Genomic DNA, 17,645 nt, shown 5'->3' on the forward strand with positions numbered 1-17,645 from the left:
TGGCCTCACAACTTCACTTTATACGATCCCCAATGCACCCAGAAATTTCCTTATATTATCTGGTTGGGGACCTACACTCAGTATGTAAATACTTATTCTAGAATAATGTTTATGATTGTTAGTAGACAATATGCCATAGCATAAAGTTATGTGTTTTTGTATACTCTGACGTCATTGACCATATTATATACCAAGCTTCTTAAAAAACTGTAGTATTAGGTCTCATTACTTTGGCCGTGGCCGCCAATCTATGGCTTCAAATCATCCATATTTTGTCAGTGTTAATGACTTATACTTACAGGATTACGGAGAAGCTTATCCCCAATTATCAATGTTGTAAATTTCTTGTCATTATAATCCAATAACACTTATGAATCGTCTTATGTCCAGACGGGTGTCGTTTTTAACATTATCGATTATTTACATCCGAGTACTAGACAAGGAATTGAATATATGAAAAACCCTTCAGCGCCCCTAGCGTATTTTGCAGGAACTCTTTTTTAAAAGTCATTTTAATTGTCAAACGCTTACTGCTTAAAAGTAGTAGAGTGCAGTAAAATTTGCTACAGTATCTTATTTTACTCTGTCAATTATCGATACATTTATTTAATTTATTTATTTAGTCTTTGAAATGCGAAACATTATCTCGTATCTTCCTTTCTCTACATCACGAACCCAGACATTCAGAATATTAAAAATACAAAATAATATTGCTTTAAAGTTCGTTCGTGAACTAAAACTTTAGTAGTGAGAATATTGCAAGAATTTCAGTTCACATCGTTGTACAGGACAATGTGACTTCTATATTAATGCTAAATCTCCGAGCGTCTTTGTTTCACAACTGAAAACTTCCTACGGAGACAGTTGTACCGCCTTAATTATAATAAAAGTAATTAACACCGAGTGCTATCCCCCTTAATTATGTACAGCGGTTTTATAATTTAATTCATTGTATTTTGTTTAGAAAAACAACGGATATGACAGTGTATTGTAGCCCCGATTCTCCACTATAGTAGTAGAAAGTATCGACAACCGCCTAGCTTTCGAAAAATTTTGTACAAAAATCTAATCAGCGCCACTAGCGGACGTCGTAAAAACTATTTTTGCAGTACATTTTATATATCAAACACACTAATAAGTTTTCGAAGCCACATGTGTATCAGAAATAATTATCACTTGAAAACAACATTTCTGCATGTAAAGTCCTCAATACGCAATTGGCCAGCGAGGCGGACTCAGGCCACAACCCCTTGTTCGTACGGGAAGAGACCCTTGCCCAGCAGTGGGACAATAACCATACACCGCCATATGCATTAGGGGTATGCGGCGAAGTGATAACATTAGCCATTGCGCCAAACGTACATATAGTTTGAACTTGCTCGAACACTGTATAAAAATAGGTACATAGTAAGTATAAATATAAGTTGTATATAATAGTTGCCCTCATCAATAATTCTGTCTTGTGCAACTGTTTCGGTTTTGTCGGCCATAACAAGCTTTGATGCGGTTTTCCTAGCGAGCCTTTTGCAAGCTTTTTATTCACATAAAGGTTGCGCCATACTTTAGTTAACAGTTTTAAGCAACATTCACGGCAAAGTCAATGTTATTTTAAGGATTTTCTAACTCTAAATTACCTTTGTATAATATAATACCTTGGTGATAGAGGTTTACATTAGCAGTAAATAAGACCACAGAGACTATAATTACAGAATAGTTGTAACTTTAGTGATAGACGTAAAAATCAATGGTTTTGGTTGGACAAAATATTTTTATTGTCGCTAAAATACTCCAGTTTGACTCATAAGTACTTGAAGTTTAGCCACTTTTAACGCTCTCCCAGATTCATATTGTTCAGCGAATTTTATTCATCAAATTGCTACATAAAAGCTCGCTGTTGCTCGCATATTGTTCGGTCAAAGTATGGCACCACCTTAAAAAGAAAGTAGCAGCGTAATTACTGCACAAAGTTAATTAATAATAAATGAAATCAAAAAGCGCAAACTGCGTTACTTTTGCTAATGTTAAAATTATATTGCAGTTATCGTTTTTCTGGGTGTTTCGTTTCAATAAGCAGTGTGGATATTACATTAAAACTGTGCTATTCAAAGAATTTAAAGATACGTCTTTAATGACCAATTTTGATATTAGAAAATGTTGATTTATTAAAAACTTTGCGTTTATGCGACAAATATAAGCGTGTTGTAATGTTTATCAATATCGAGCCTCTTATAACCGAAGGTGTAGAAAAAAAGTATGAAATATACTCTGCATCCTGTAGTTTAAAGAAAAGTCAACTCAATAACTCTGTGGCCAGATACCAAGAATAAATTAAGCATAATTTTATTTCGTGTCTACGGCAGCATTTTAGTATTATTTGACACAAAAGATAAGACAACCAACCCCTGTTAGCAAAACCACAACCCTAAAATACCTGCAAAATCTACCTCAGAATAGCTATCATGAAAATAGTCCAGGTACTTCAAACCCTAGATTAACACCGAGCATTTTTCAAATCCCTGTAGAGCTAATATAAGTGAGCTTTATATAACACTGACTTAAAGACATTAAGCCGAAATATTTACGGTAAAAAACGTCTAAAGTTAGAAATATCTCTGCCTATTTAGGGCTTTGACGCACTGAACAAAGTATTTGAAGTTTTACTTGCCTTCTTAGTAGAAATTTTCCTTTTATCAAGAACGAAATGGTTCAAGAAATCTAATATATAATTTTTTTTTCGTCGTTATTTTTTTGTCTGGATAGTCGGAAAGATAATTTTAAATTAAAAAGGAAGTAAAACGAATATAACAGAAAAAAATACAGCCAAAAGTCAAGCAAACTGTTCGTCGCTAACAATACGCTGTATAAGACGTCCGCTTACAACACATTTATCTATCCAAAAAAGACTCAAAGTTAGAAAAACCTTTGCCCATTTATATTTATTTGAAAGAGAACTTACACAATTAAAGGGTCCACGTTAATCTCAATTGTTTGACCAAATGCACACAGTTTATAATGCGTAAATGTAAGTGAGTAGTAAATAATAAATACGATTCCAGGCTCATTTCGGCGAGTAAATACGTACTGGAATCCAGATAATGGAATTTTGGATTCGCTGTAATTAAAAGAATGGAATACTAGAGACGATTGTTAGGAAGTAATTATTTATTTAGTAGTTGAACTAATTAGTTGGAATGTTTCTTTGTTTCGAGGATAATGAGGAGTGAGGAAATTGGGTGTTATTAAGTCAGAGAATGGGCTATTCTGGCTTGCTGTTTGGAGGGGGTAGTTGTGGTGGCGATATTACAATTTCCTTGTTGGTTTTACTAAGTAACGCTATTTTCTAGTCATAGATGTGATGACTTTGTATGTAACTAATTATGAGATTGATAAAGATGTTCTGTAAAAGGTTTTTAATTCTCTACAACATAATTATTTTTACGAAATCATGCCTGATATATTTCGAGGTAAAGATGTATTAAATACAACTTAATGCTTTTAGCCGTTTACGCAGGTTTCCAAAAGATGCTGATAATGAAAGTATTTAAATGAAAATTCCGAAAAAAAATTGTTTGGCCAAAGACCTTTTAGACTCCATTTTTAGTAGACAGTTAGTCTGGCATAAAAAGATATAAATCTATAAACAAACATCTCTTCAATTCAAGCTAGATCCAGCAAAAGAAACATTTTAATTTCAATCCAAAACACTAATTGAACGCTCAGACTTCAGACATTGCTTAATAAAAATTCTCTTGCCATTGAAATAGTGATGCAACAAATGAAAGGATATTACCCAGCTAATTTGCTGTGAGTACTGTAATAGCCGAGTTAAGTAGAACCGTACTGCTAGCAACGGAGGAATTGAAAATGGGTTTTTTGAATAACTTATAAGGTAAGGAAAGGTATTCGTTATAATGTTGAGGGCTTGAAATGTTGAATGTATTTTTTAAAGCGTAATTTTGATACTTTGTGTTGTCTTATAGGGCAAAAACCTTCTACATAGTAACTTAAGAGGCGATTTAAAAATTATCGAGAAATTTCGTGTGACCAGCGCCTCTAGCGTGTTCCGTAGGAACTATTTTTTAAGAAAATTTTAAACGTCCGATTTTCGAAATGCAATGAACGGAGACAGTGAAAAATTGTGCTACTATACTTTTTTTTTTTAAGCTTCAATTAAAATTAAAGGCGGTTGTGATAACGGTATTTAATTTTTCTTGATTAGGTATGTCGTTTTCTATGATTAGGTAATCAGTAGATACATATAAATGTACAATGTTAAAAATATATGCATGTTTTTGTTCTCCTAGTTGTCACCTTGTCACACTTAAGCCCGACTTCATCACTTTTACATAATTATCGGCTTATCAAACGGAATTTAGACAGTTAATTATTTAAGCAGATAGGTTATCTTACACTCAAATATAACCTGTAAAACTCTTATTCTGAGGAACAATATAGAAGTACTCTTTCTTCGAAATTAAAGCAAGCTTCTTATTCACGTCTGCAGACGGTACAAACAACTCCACACGCAGCGTTATGTCTCATTCAACTCGACTCATATTAAATACCTCGAAAAATGTTCGCGTTATATGTTTAATTAATTAAAAGCTTTATGGTATGTTTGAGTATGTTATGTCAAGGTGTTGCTTCTTTGTGTATCTATACTATAATATTATAATGCTGAAGAGTTTGTTTGTTTGTTTGTTTGAACGCGCTAATCTCAGGAACTACTGGTCCGATTTGAAAAATTCTTTCAGTTTTAGATAGTCCATTTATCGAGGAAGGCTATAGGCTATATAACATCACGCTACAGTCATTAGGAGCGGAGTAGCAACGAAAAATGTTACAAAAACGGGGAAAATTTTGACCCATTCTCTTAGGTGACGCAAGCGAAGTTGCGCGGGTCAGCTAGTTTGTTATGAAAGAATATGTCTTGAGAATGGATTTACTAGATGAATGTTTTGTTTGTTTGTTTTGTCTTCGCGCAATGGTTAATGTAGTCACTTCGTGTGATGAGTTCGAATTCCTCTTAGTCTTAGGACAGATATTTGTGTGTTGAACGCGAGTATTATTTTCTGAACCTGCATGTAATAATATCTATATAAGTAATGTATTTATAAGTATATGAGTATGTTTTAGTTGTCTGGTTACAATAGAGTTAGATGACCGTGTATGAGTTGCACAAAATATATTTATTTAGATCAGCATGTATAGTGTATCAAATCATGCGTAGTTTAGCCAAAAACAAGCCTAGTTTCTACCAGTTTAACAATAAAAATCCCCATACTGTTGTTACAGAATCTATAAAAATACCTCAAGTACAAAACAGTAAAAAGTTTACGGAAATCGTTCAACAAGTCTCCTCAAAATATTTATTTAAATAAAATTTCAATTTCATTCCAGTGCTCCAAGTGGAAAGAATACCAAGTAAAGCATAAAACAGGAAATCTAAAGCCTTTTTTATCAAAAGCTTTAATAACAAAGATTTAACATAACATAAAAATGAATATTCCCTTTACGAAACATTTATCTTTAAAGAAACAATACATACACTAATAAGCATTTACGAGCTCACAATATAAAAAATATACGCGTAACTATAAAATACATTTGTTGCCCCCACGAGGCTTATAAGCTCTGTATAAACATCATAAATTTTTAGCTCAAACATTTACAGATATTACCCACTGTCGACAGTTGCCTAGCAATTCAGCTCAATTTCATCTAGCTATAATATTATAGCACGATTATATAATCGTGCTCATATATTTTAGTAGGTACCTAGTTTCTAATGATTTCTTCTTTGTAAGAAATTATAAGATTAATTTATGCAATTGCTTTTGTTGAATTTACATCCTTTCTTTGATACGTATTTCAATAATTGTAGCTTATAGTGATGAGGCGCTGTACGATTTAACCCATAACTTATATTTATAGAACAAAACAGCATAATAATATCATCCTGGCGACTGCTTTGAGTAAACTATTATAAATATTATACTGGAAATTTTATCAATTTACTATACCTACGTCTTAAAAATAATTCTGAAATTGTACTACTACACGTTGACAAACGCTATAGATAGTAGATAGATATCATGAAGTTTGAGCGGCACTTTAAACTGAGCATCATTTCAGTAGCTTTTAGTTCCACTTGCCCAACGGCCATCGACAATGTATAAAACCTCTTATAACATAAATGTTAAATGAAGAATTTGAATCACGCACAACCTCCCAAATTGATTTGGTACTCGTCAACAACCACATTTAAATCCTCAGTCACGTTCTAGTTTATTGTGAGGCAAAAGTTACAATGGGCCGGCGCGAATAGTAATCTCTCCGGGTAACGTTATGTAATTCTTGAAAATTGCCGATCCCAAGCTCGCTGTACAGACTTTGCAACCTGGACCAACTGATTTTGCATTTGGCTTTTAGTATTATTTTGTTCGGCACCCTTTAGGAAGTAAAGATATTTATAAAATACTAGCTGACCCGGCAACTTCGCTTGCGTCACATAAGAGAGAATTGGTCAAAATTTTCCCCGTTTTTGTAACATTTTTTACTGCTGCTCTGCTCCTATTGGTCGTAGCCTGATGATATATAGCCTATAGCCTTCCTCGATAAATGGGCTATCTAACACTGAAAGAATTTTTAAATCGAACCAGTAGTTCCTGAGATTAGCGCGTTCAAACAAACAAACAAACAATCAAACAAACAAACTCTTCAGCTTTATAATATTAATAGTATTATAATATTATAGTATATAGTATAGATAAGTTATTTTTATGCCAGTTGAATTAGACAATGTGTTAAGTTATTATTGAATTATGAATTTAGCACCAATAAGATAATCCGAGTAAAACTTAAACGAACAGTGGAACAAATAAAAACTTTACAGAATTCGTTCAATCGATAGCGCGGTTTTCAATATTTTAAGTTATCAAATACGGCAAAAAGTAATAGCTTACAAAACCCAATAAATGCATTTAAGATTATATTTTATAAAATCTCGATCGATCATATCAGGTTCAATGAGATCTTTTTTTGCTATTGGCCGCGCGTTCATTCGCAATATGCCATACAAGTAATCAACGTACCTGCTACATAAACCTTCTAATATTTACTTAATATTTAAGCCCCAAAATCCTGGAAAAGCCATATTGTTAACCCGGATATCATTCGACACTCTAATTAATACCCTTTTATCCCAACATAAACACATCATAAAACCTTTTAATGAAACGTAAATATTATCTAATAAAGTATAGCGCCATTTTCGCGGCACCTAATATATCTTTATGGGTTCATATAATCTTTAATATGCAGGCGGAAATATGATTATCGTCTCATACAAACACACTGTTATTACTCGTGACTCGATATGGCTTAGTGTTGGGATGTGTTTAGTCGATTTTGGGTTAGTCGAGCTTCGCTTAGTAGGTCTTGTACTTTATTTTTGTTTACGCTTAGCAACGTTTGTGTCTTTTCTGAAACTTGAATTAGTTCAAAGTGAAAGCTTTAGTTTATATCAATTGATTATTGATAACTAATAATTCGTAATCAAAGTAAATTCAAATTTAATATACAGACATATAATTAAAGATACCCACAGAACCAAAGTACTCTCAGCAGAGAGCAGCTAAAATATCGCAGTACTAAACGAAGTATAATAACAAACGGAATCGACTAAAACACAACAAAAGCACAACACTACGTCTCGTTAATTTTATACGTTTCGGGACTTTCTTTATTAAATGCAGATATAATTAGTAACATTAATGTCAACAGTGAAATAAGAGACAAAATTAATTTTCCCTCGTGTAGTTGTACCTGTGTCGTTATAATTATGTTTTGTTAATGGAAAAGGGGAACGCGATGGTTTTGTGGTTGACGGCTTCTGACTGCTCGCTTGATTTTAAATTTGACTTTTGATGTAATGTTTCTGAATTATTTTTGATGCATGAGGCTTGAATAATGTGTTTTATGTATGAAAAATTGTTCGTACAATCTTTACACGATTGTTTACTATAGTATCATGTTTAAAGTAAATAATGGTGTCTCATTGCCTTTCAAATAACTATCAAATTTTTTTAATAGAAAACTAACAATTGATTTTAGGTAAAACCTCGCGTTTCTCTATAGTATTGACATTGAAAAATAAACTGTAAAAACTGTACCATCGGCGCCCGCTAGAGGCGCTGATCATGTTGCCATACGCTTTTTTTCGATTACTAGCCGGATGTCGGTAGTCGATAGTGCCTAAGAATCGCGATACTAATTCTGATTTTAAAAGATAGCATTATAATAATAGCTTTTCTCGATCATTTCGGAAAACCTGAGACAATTCGATCTCTTAGCGACGGAACAAGACACGTAAATTTTGTCCTAATATAGCAGAGGCCCAAAAACTTAAAACTTCATCGAACAAAATTTCCCTATAAACACTCTTAAACCTGTGGTTTAGCAACAAGAAATTCAATTCAAAACAATATTCAATGTTAAACACGACCAATATTTCAAAACGCTACTAAGTAGGCAGAAACGCCAAAGCGTTACGTATTGAAATTGTAGAAGTAACTTTGTTTGTTTCAAACAAAGTTTGTAAAATTTATTCTGCAGGGGACAATAGATCATCTTTAGGTGAACAGGGGAATTAATTATTTTGTTGAGATTTTCCTTTTACGTTTGAATAGCTTAGCTTTAGTTTATTAATTTTTAATTACAGCATGATGGAGAGAGACAAAAAGATTAGTAAATATGACGGTCTTTCGCGAAAAATCCAGCGTGTGGCGAGCGAATGTATATCATAAGTCGTTTGCGCAGTTCTGAACGTGCTCGAAAACGCACAATAGAGCAACTGTATTTATAAGCTGGGGTCGAAAGACAATATCACAACTAATCTTAAAAGACCACGAGCCCGGCTTTTTATATGGTATGTTGCGTACATTATTATTAGATCCTGGATAACATTGGCAACAACAAAAGCGGAACGTAGATAACAGCATAGTGTGAAAGCTATGCAAAATGTATGACGAGTAATAAAATATTATATCTCAAGATTCGTAACCAAGAGACCGCTTATAATAAAGTCCTTATACCTTTTTAAGCGTCATCATGTAAATTCCACAAAGTACAAATCGCTTTGTTTTTGCTTCACTGTAAAACAATTTAAAGTATCGAATATACAAAATGTATTTTCTCCACAATTACAAATAGTTGGCCGACCGTTACCGGGAATCGGGATCAAAGGCTTAACGAGCTCTCGTGCCTCGCAGAATCCTCGATGTATTCCGTAAACTCATAAAATACAACGATTAATGACCGAAGGAATTATTATAATCCGATTAATTTATCAGTTATTAGAATTTATAACACTTAATATCTGTAATAGTTCTAACAAATGGCGTAAAATGAAAAGAATTTTTCGATTTAACGCCAGAAAAACTTTGTTTCTTTTTATTTAGGTATTATTTTAGGTAGAAATATGTTAGGTTTCCCATATAAGCTTGTCATCCGGCGAGCGGCCGCTGTAGAAATATTAGTCGAATCCCTTTGCAGCACGTTTTTAACGTATGATAAGGACTAGATAGAGAATAAGATAGGTAGAAGATTGAACTAAGAAAGAAAATAACCTCAAGGAAAAGAGAATATCAGAAAGTAGCAGTTATCAGAAATCAGTTGCATATGTGTCTGTTTAACTAGTTTGTTAAGAACCAAAGCTAATACAACTATATTTTATATTGATTTTGGTTAGGCGTTCGATTGAGCTGACATATTTTTTTGCGTTATGCGGTTAATTTGAACTACAAATGACAAATATATTTTATGTTGAATTGTATTAATACGCTAATAATTACTCGGATTTCGGTTTTGTGGAATTGCGATAAAGGAAATATTTATAAATATCGCTCATATTCAATTATTTTACAATACGCTGTGCATTATATAATGATAGTTCACAAATATTTTCAGTAATTAAATGTCAAATGTTTTAATGAACGCAAATAAAAGCTGTTTATAATACTAGGAAAGTTGAATACTAAAATTATAATTAAACATTTATAATTTACGTTTCAAAGTTTTCTAGGAACCCTTTACCGAAGTTAATTTTCAACGTGACAGTTACACACGAACATATTACTTGTAATTTATACACCGAACCTTAGGACCTATTTAGACACACCACACCGTATCACAAAAATACACGTAGCAGGACACCATTTTTTGTACAATTGATCACATTTTGTCGTTTAGCGTAATCGTGTGAGTGATACAGACTACTCCACAATCACATTGCAATCATAATGCAATCGCAATGCAACCACAACGCAACCGCAATTCAATCATAAGCGACATCGCGAACTAGCGACAAAACACTTGTATATGTTACTGTAAAAGCCCGAACAGTGGTAAATCCTAAGATTTTCCGGTATAACCTAAGATTTACCAACTCTCAATGGTAAAAGTCCGAACAAGCCGGAGTTTAAAACCTATGTTACGATATATAAAAAAATCCTCCTTCATAACTATGTTTATAACTATTTCTCGGTATAATTATATACTGTGACATAGTTATAAAGAAGGAGTTTTGGGCAAAGCGACATGGGTAGGTTAGGTTAGAAGGCTAAGGTGGGAGCGAGCGAAGCGAAGCTCCCACCTTAGCCTTCGTGGTTATTTTTTTTTAACCACCCAGAAGGAGGAGCCCCGCGAAGCGGGGCTCCGGCGACATCTCGACATCATCAAGTTAATATAGGTAAAAGTTCGAAATAAAACAATTGTTCGGGCTTTTACCATTGCGAGTTGGTAAATCTTAGGTTATACCAGAAAATCTTAGGATTTACCACCGTTCGGGCTTTTACAGTAACATATAGACATTTCTAGATACTCAATGCAACCGCAATGCAACTATAAGCGACATCACGAATTAGCGATAGGTCTCATCACATTACACTACAATGCAATTGTAAGCAACACTATTCCATTTTTTCGTCGCTGTAATGCAGTGTAGTTTGCTACGTGTGAATAGAGCCTTTGTTTTCATCTTCTTAACCTGACAAGACCATCAGTGTAACGAAGCCTAAAGATTTTCCAGCAGTATTTAAAGTAATTGGACCATCACCATCTCGCATTAAATTAATGGTACCTGTCAGAATTCGTTGAAAATGCTCCTCGAGATATACAAAGGAACGCAGAAGGGGCCATCACTCTCTGAGTAACAATGGGCCAATAAAATGTACAAGAACGAAGGGAGTGTAGTCAGCAAATGTGCGATGTTTGATAACTGTTTTGATGTATACGGTTTTCGTAGATATTTTCTCGGTGGAGATTCTTGTGTTATTTTTAGGGGAGAGAAGGAAATCTTGGAGTGAATGTATACAAGATGTTGCAACGTAAAAATTTTGCAAGACAAGCATTCGGTGATCAGTAAATAATTCATACCCAAAAACATATGTATATGAAATATGACAGAGGTTTATTCTGGGATAGAAGATTTAAGTGAAGCAAAAGCACCTGAGCCATACTTTATTTATTCTATAATTTGACATCTAGACAGTATAAACTAATTTAATGGCGCTACGACTAATGTTATCTAAATTACTAATTATTTCAGAGACAATAAATATTATAACATCACATTTGCATGAAAAGACTTTTATATAAACTTATTTATAATAAGCCATCTGTTACTAAAGGAATAATAATTAGAATGCTTAGTCCATTATTTTGGAGTAACGAAAATATGTATATTTTTTGAGCTAACGAGAATCTAATTAAAGATGATGTCATTCTTTGTATGAAATCAGCTCCTATCTATCCTATTTATTCCAAAAGCTATGTAATGGTACATTAGGTATAAAAATGCAGAGTTGACACTGACCGTACACTGCTAGGTACGTGTTTTTAATATATGTACTAGAATAAGATTTCAAAATCCAATTTCAAAATCTATATGATTTTATAGTCACCAAGTTTTAGATCTTAGTCCGTTCAGAGTCATTATTTATCATCCTCCTTTAATTCTTTTTGAAAAATATCTTCCTTAATTTTAAGCTTCCATTCTCATTATCTAATCTCCCATTGTATATAGTACCTATTAATATGTAAATACATATTTAGAGGCCTCCCCTTAGTATTCCTCTTCATATTTCATTACTACTTTACCAGGGGTTGAACCCTCCTCTAATCAAAACTGCTTCCCCTAGGGATTTCACGTTCATTCTCTCAAGGTGTTAAAATACTTGAAGGAAAAATTTCCAACACCGCTATTTTTTCGAGTAGATATGGAATAATTTTGCGGAGACTTGAAGCGCGGGCGGAGATGTATAACTCCTAATTTATAAAAATATTAAGATATTTTTTTACAGGTAAATCTCGTTGAAAATACAAAAAAATGTACCCAAAAATAGTCGCCCTAGGTACAATTTTAGGAGCAAAATTAATAGTGACAAAGAATAACCTTCTTACAACCAAGTTTTGACTACTTTTTAAACGCTGCAGTTTATTTTTTCAAGTAGACAGACGTTTGCTTTTTCACATTTATGATATTACACATTCACTTTTAACTGCAATTCTCCAACCATAACAAGCACGTACTCGTTCACCACCTCGCGAACACCCTAAAGCATAAAAACAACATGAATCTTGTACAAAAATTTATGATCATATTATCGCATCAAATGTACGAGACTCATCGTTCCGTAGAAAATGAGTAATTTCATCGCTTTTACAATCCTTCGTCATATCCTTTTCAAGTGTCATTTGACAGCCGCCATTAATTCCCCCACTCCCATCACAGTGCTGCATCATATGATAAAGTGAGCTCGAATAAAGAGCTCTTGAATGTGTGCCGCCAGAGTAATGAAGACGGTTTTAGTGACGCTAAAATGTTTTTTCAGGTTCCAAATTTAGTGGCTGGTTGAGATTTAAGTGTTGGTTTAAGCCGCTTCGGTCCGTTTAGCGAAGAATAGACTTATTTTTAGTTGGTGTACTAAAAGTATAGAAGACGTGAACAAAATTGGAGCTAAGATTAGGAGACTATTGAGTTAAAAGAAGCTGGATGTAGAATACGTAATGGCGTTAGCTAAAATATATCGTACAATGTTAAAGAAGGGGAATAAATAATGCGATAGATATCCAAGGATACGGAGGTTCAATATTTATTTAACAAATCTACGGGTAGAATTATTATTATCCTCTTATTTTGTCAGGCTATGATACGAGGGTAGCGTATTCCCCCAAGGCTCACATCAAAACATCATTAGTCTTTGTTAAAATGACATCTCAATAACATTATCAAAACAAAAAAGTTGGCTACGCCAGACACAAAGGCTATCCGTCCAAAATAATGATGAAAAAACTCAATTAGAAAAAAATCTCCGGCGAAAAAAAACCTGTTTCATAAAATTACATTCATTATGCGAAAGATTAATTATAACTTAAATTATTATTTGTAACAGATAAAGGCACCCACTCAGGCGAAATTAATTTGGAGTATCCATTAATTTTGTTACAAAGTAACAATTTCACCCGAAAATTTGTTACTAGACATTGTTATATCAATTTTGGTAAATAAAAGGGACAGGGTTATTAATTTTATAGCCTTATTGAAGGCAAATAAATAGTGGCGAAGAGATTTATGGGCAGAACCATTCCCAAGGGGACCTTTGACAGGATTAAATGGCGGTTGGTTTTTCATGGTGTGTTTGATACAGAGCTGCGTAATTAAAATGCTTAGCTACGATATTGGTAAACCTAAAAGATATCGAATTCAATTATTTCATCGATGCTATCTTGAAATACGTCTATTTCTAATCTAAACTAGCGGATTGGCCTGTCTTCGTCCAGGTATATTATAACTGTTTCCTGTTGATTCGATTCCTGTTGGAATTTTGATCCCTTCGATCAAAAACCTTGTCCCGACGGTTACAAAATTATCCAAATTAGTTTAGTTGTAGAAAAGTTATGCGCGTACATACATTTCGGTGTTTCATTTATATAGATTCTTACTTACAAAGACACTTATCTTAATGAAAAACTATTAGAACAATACACACTTCCTTCATCAAACAATCCAAGCGATTGACTCCCTCCCGAGAATACCAGTAGGAACAAAGCAATCCAAAATCGGAGCACTCTAAACTCAAACAATTATTCAGAGAGAAGACGCGACACGTGTGTAAATAGACACAAACAACACACAATAACGAATAAGATGGAACATTACAAATGAATGTTATTCGGTAATGAAAGCATCATGCATTACTACGCGAACATTATAATGGTGTGTACACATTATATGACAAAACAATTGACTCTGAAGCGCGGTGGGTAGTGTATGTAACTGTCGAGTTCGAATCCCAGGTAGAACCAAACATTTTATCATGAGTTTTTTTGTTAAGAAAAAGCTTAAGTGAATTTCCCGGAGTTAGAAAGTTGAGGTTGTAGACAATCGCCTTTCGTAGAGCACGTATAACCATCGATACTATGCCTAAACTCTCACTGGTCATGTCGTTTATAAGTCCCACCGAGCTGTGAGAGTGATGGAGTAAGAACTGTACGGTCAGCTTGTTGTGCACACATTTTTTTAATGAAACCCACTGCATCTCCACTGCTGGGCAAGAGTATCTCTAATTCCTCTCGAATGCACTATAAATAAAGTTCTGCACTGTTGATTAATTTTAATGTAACTGATCGTCGTATCCGAATATCAGCTGAAATGTTTTAAATCAAGTTATACATCATGTTACCTAATCTGTACGCACCTTTAGATATAATGATGTTATACGAAGATTAATTTATAACTAACACAAAGGGAGCCTTAATGGTACAGATTATTATATATTTGCTTTACCATAAAATCTTTTCCTTGTTCGAAACGAAAGTTGGAAGATAATAATATGATTGTACATTTAATCTTTTTAAAATTCGAAGAATAATGTAATCTTATCTAGGTTTGTAAATATGTTTTGAGCGACTTCAAAAAAAACGAAAAAGAGGAAACCGATACTTTTGAATATTTGTTTACTTTTCGAAGGAGGTTCATTTTCATTTCAAAATATTGTTTAAATTGAAAAAGAATCAAGACTGGTTTGTGTAAGTTTTGGAACTCAGTAATTTAAAAAAATATCATTTATATTACCTACGAATCACGTAAGTCCACTCTTCATCTGAATTCTACATGTTTAACTAGTTCGTTTTAATATAAACTCAAAGTTTCAAGTAAAATGAATACTGTCATGGTTAAACTTCCAGTTATCAAACCGCTCTGTTTACTTTTACCGTAATTTCCGGCTTGACGGCTAAAACTAATTTATGAAGGAAAGAGCTTCAACGCGGACTCTAAAATAAGAACACTCTTGAAAGCTGCTTATCATTTTTTAAAATACTATTTTTAGTACTCGCAACGAAATAATATTTTTTAGACCGAGATTTTCTACAGTCGACATTACCGACTGCCGAACAATCGTTGGTAAAAAAAAGTTCTTGTTACATTAATTTATTCATTTTCAAATACACTTAGAACGCTGATTAGTTTTTTTTAGTGGATATTCGATAGTGTTCGAAAATCTCTTCACAGAATGGGAAATCTAGTTTCAAAGCGGCATAAATTCAAAACAAAATCAATGAATTTGAAATGACCAAGCTTTGTGTGACATAGCCGTCGCTGTTCTCATTTCGGCAATCACATTTGCAGCGCAGAACACGTCCGTATGTATTTCCACGTCAGCTCCCCAGAGGCCCGCAACTGCCACATATTCTCGTGCTCTACACATAAACATAGTCGAATGAACCAACAACAATAACGGAAAAACAATTTCGAAACATGCTTTTCAAAAACTGTGTTCGCTTTGTTACAATTCGTCAATGTACGTTCACGTTAATCCCTGTTTAAAATTCAAAGAGCTTGCGGCCCCGCTGCAGTCTCGAGTAAACTAAATTAAATAGAAAACCCGGTGACTTGGCGGGATGAGATGTAAATTTTGTACTGTTGCAACTATCGTGGAAGAGCAAAAACTAATTTGCGCATTTTAAAATACCGGATAGGGTTTGAATTGTTGGATTGGTGAGGAACGGAGCAGTTTATTTTAATTAAATATTTATTTACTGAGCCGCTTTTACATTTCACTCGGTTTCAACTTTAACTGGCCGATTTAAATTGACTGCAGTTTTGGTTTTTTTGAGCTGTGTGTGGATTTAAAAGTCGGTGATAGAGTTTCTAGATTTTTCTAAATTGAGTTTTCAGGTTTTAACTAAAAGCTGTTGTTAGTTTATCTTCAATGATTTTCCACCTTCTATTTTATTTCCCTAGAAGGACGTAATTATAGTCATGATCATACTCATAACCGGGGGTCCTATATGACCAGATGCATGGATGTGTATGAGGCCAGGATTGTATAAACTGGTGGTCTTTGGTCTCTACCAAAGAACGCCGTTTAGCGTAGGCAGAGGCTTTCCCCTATAGGAAAAAGGCGTGGTACTAGCATGTATTTATGTTTGTTTTAGGTGGGCTGGCTTCGAGCCGAAGATCAAACGGTGCTATCACTGAACGACCGAGTGGTGCTCAGTCCTCGGTACACCGTGAACCTGGATACTCCCAGCACCTGGCAGTTGAGGATCAGACCCCTGCGAGCTGAGGACCGCGGCTGTTACATGTGTCAGATCAACACGCAGCCCAATATGAAGTGGCAGATTGGATGTATTGATGTTTATGGTGAGTTGTTTAGGCAATACTTGCATACCTGTATATTAGTGTATAGAATATAGTAATGACTATGGTAAAAAACTGATGATTCTGTTCAACATCCAATTGGTAGTCAGTCTAACAAATCTGATACCCTAATTAGTTATAATGTTATATAGTTGTTAGTTATACTAGAACTATTGAATATAGTCTTTGTCTTTTTAGAAGCTAATAATATTTAAATTTTCCTTCATATTCGCACATACTCGAAGTAACAGATCGCTTCTAGGACTTTCCCCTTGGCTTTCAAATAAATAATCCGCTCAAGTTATCATCAACAAACAGAGAATTTTTAATTAAAACCGCTTTAGTATTTATTATGGTCCACGGCGTAAATTAAAAGGAAACGTAGCACCCCATTCGTAGAAGCAATATTGAAAAGGTGTAGCCGTAAAGAAGTTAAGTAAATTACACAGTAACAAACAGTATCGGTAACTTTACAAACAAGAATTCTTACGAGAATATATTTTTTTAATAAAAACCTCGAAACGAACGATTCCTCTAAACGTGTAATCGGTAAAATAAAAAGAGAGGAAGTCTTAAGCTTATTAAGGATAGGGGACGGATCCGAAGCTTCAAAACATTTCAAAGTACTTACGTCGAACTTAGAACAAAACTCAATATCAATGAAACGTCTCGAATGAACGTTGGAAAAGTATTTTCTTCAGAAAAATAAATCACCTTAAGAGAAGTTAACGTTATTTCTCCGCGCCATTGAAGGTGGGCGCCAAGTTTTATCGCTCGCAGCTCAAATTAGTTCTGGGGGGGTTTATTCTTTTTTTTCAATTCTCAAGTTTTGAAGTATGGATTTCAATATTGAATTTTTACTATGTCTCTGAGGTACCCGAGGCGTAACTTTCTGAGGAGATGAGGAATTTAATATATAATACCAGGGTGGTAGTCGCCG

The 17,645-nt window shown here is 34.0% G+C and overlaps 1 protein-coding gene across 2 annotated transcripts in view; it reads left to right on the forward strand.

Annotated features, from left to right (window-relative positions):
* LOC142978831 (protein CEPU-1-like) overlaps window positions 1-17,645 on the forward strand; it is a 136,610-nt gene that overhangs the window by 104,507 nt on the left and 14,458 nt on the right. For both annotated transcript variants that reach the window (XM_076123420.1, XM_076123421.1), the window contains exon 4: window positions 16,501-16,708. In XM_076123420.1, coding sequence (XP_075979535.1) covers window positions 16,501-16,708 — 208 coding nt within the window. The remainder of the gene's footprint in view (window positions 1-16,500; window positions 16,709-17,645) is intronic.

The sequence above is a fragment of the Anticarsia gemmatalis genome, chromosome 15, assembly GCF_050436995.1.
Source record: "Anticarsia gemmatalis isolate Benzon Research Colony breed Stoneville strain chromosome 15, ilAntGemm2 primary, whole genome shotgun sequence".
NCBI classification, from domain to species: Eukaryota; Metazoa; Arthropoda; class Insecta; order Lepidoptera; family Erebidae; genus Anticarsia; species Anticarsia gemmatalis.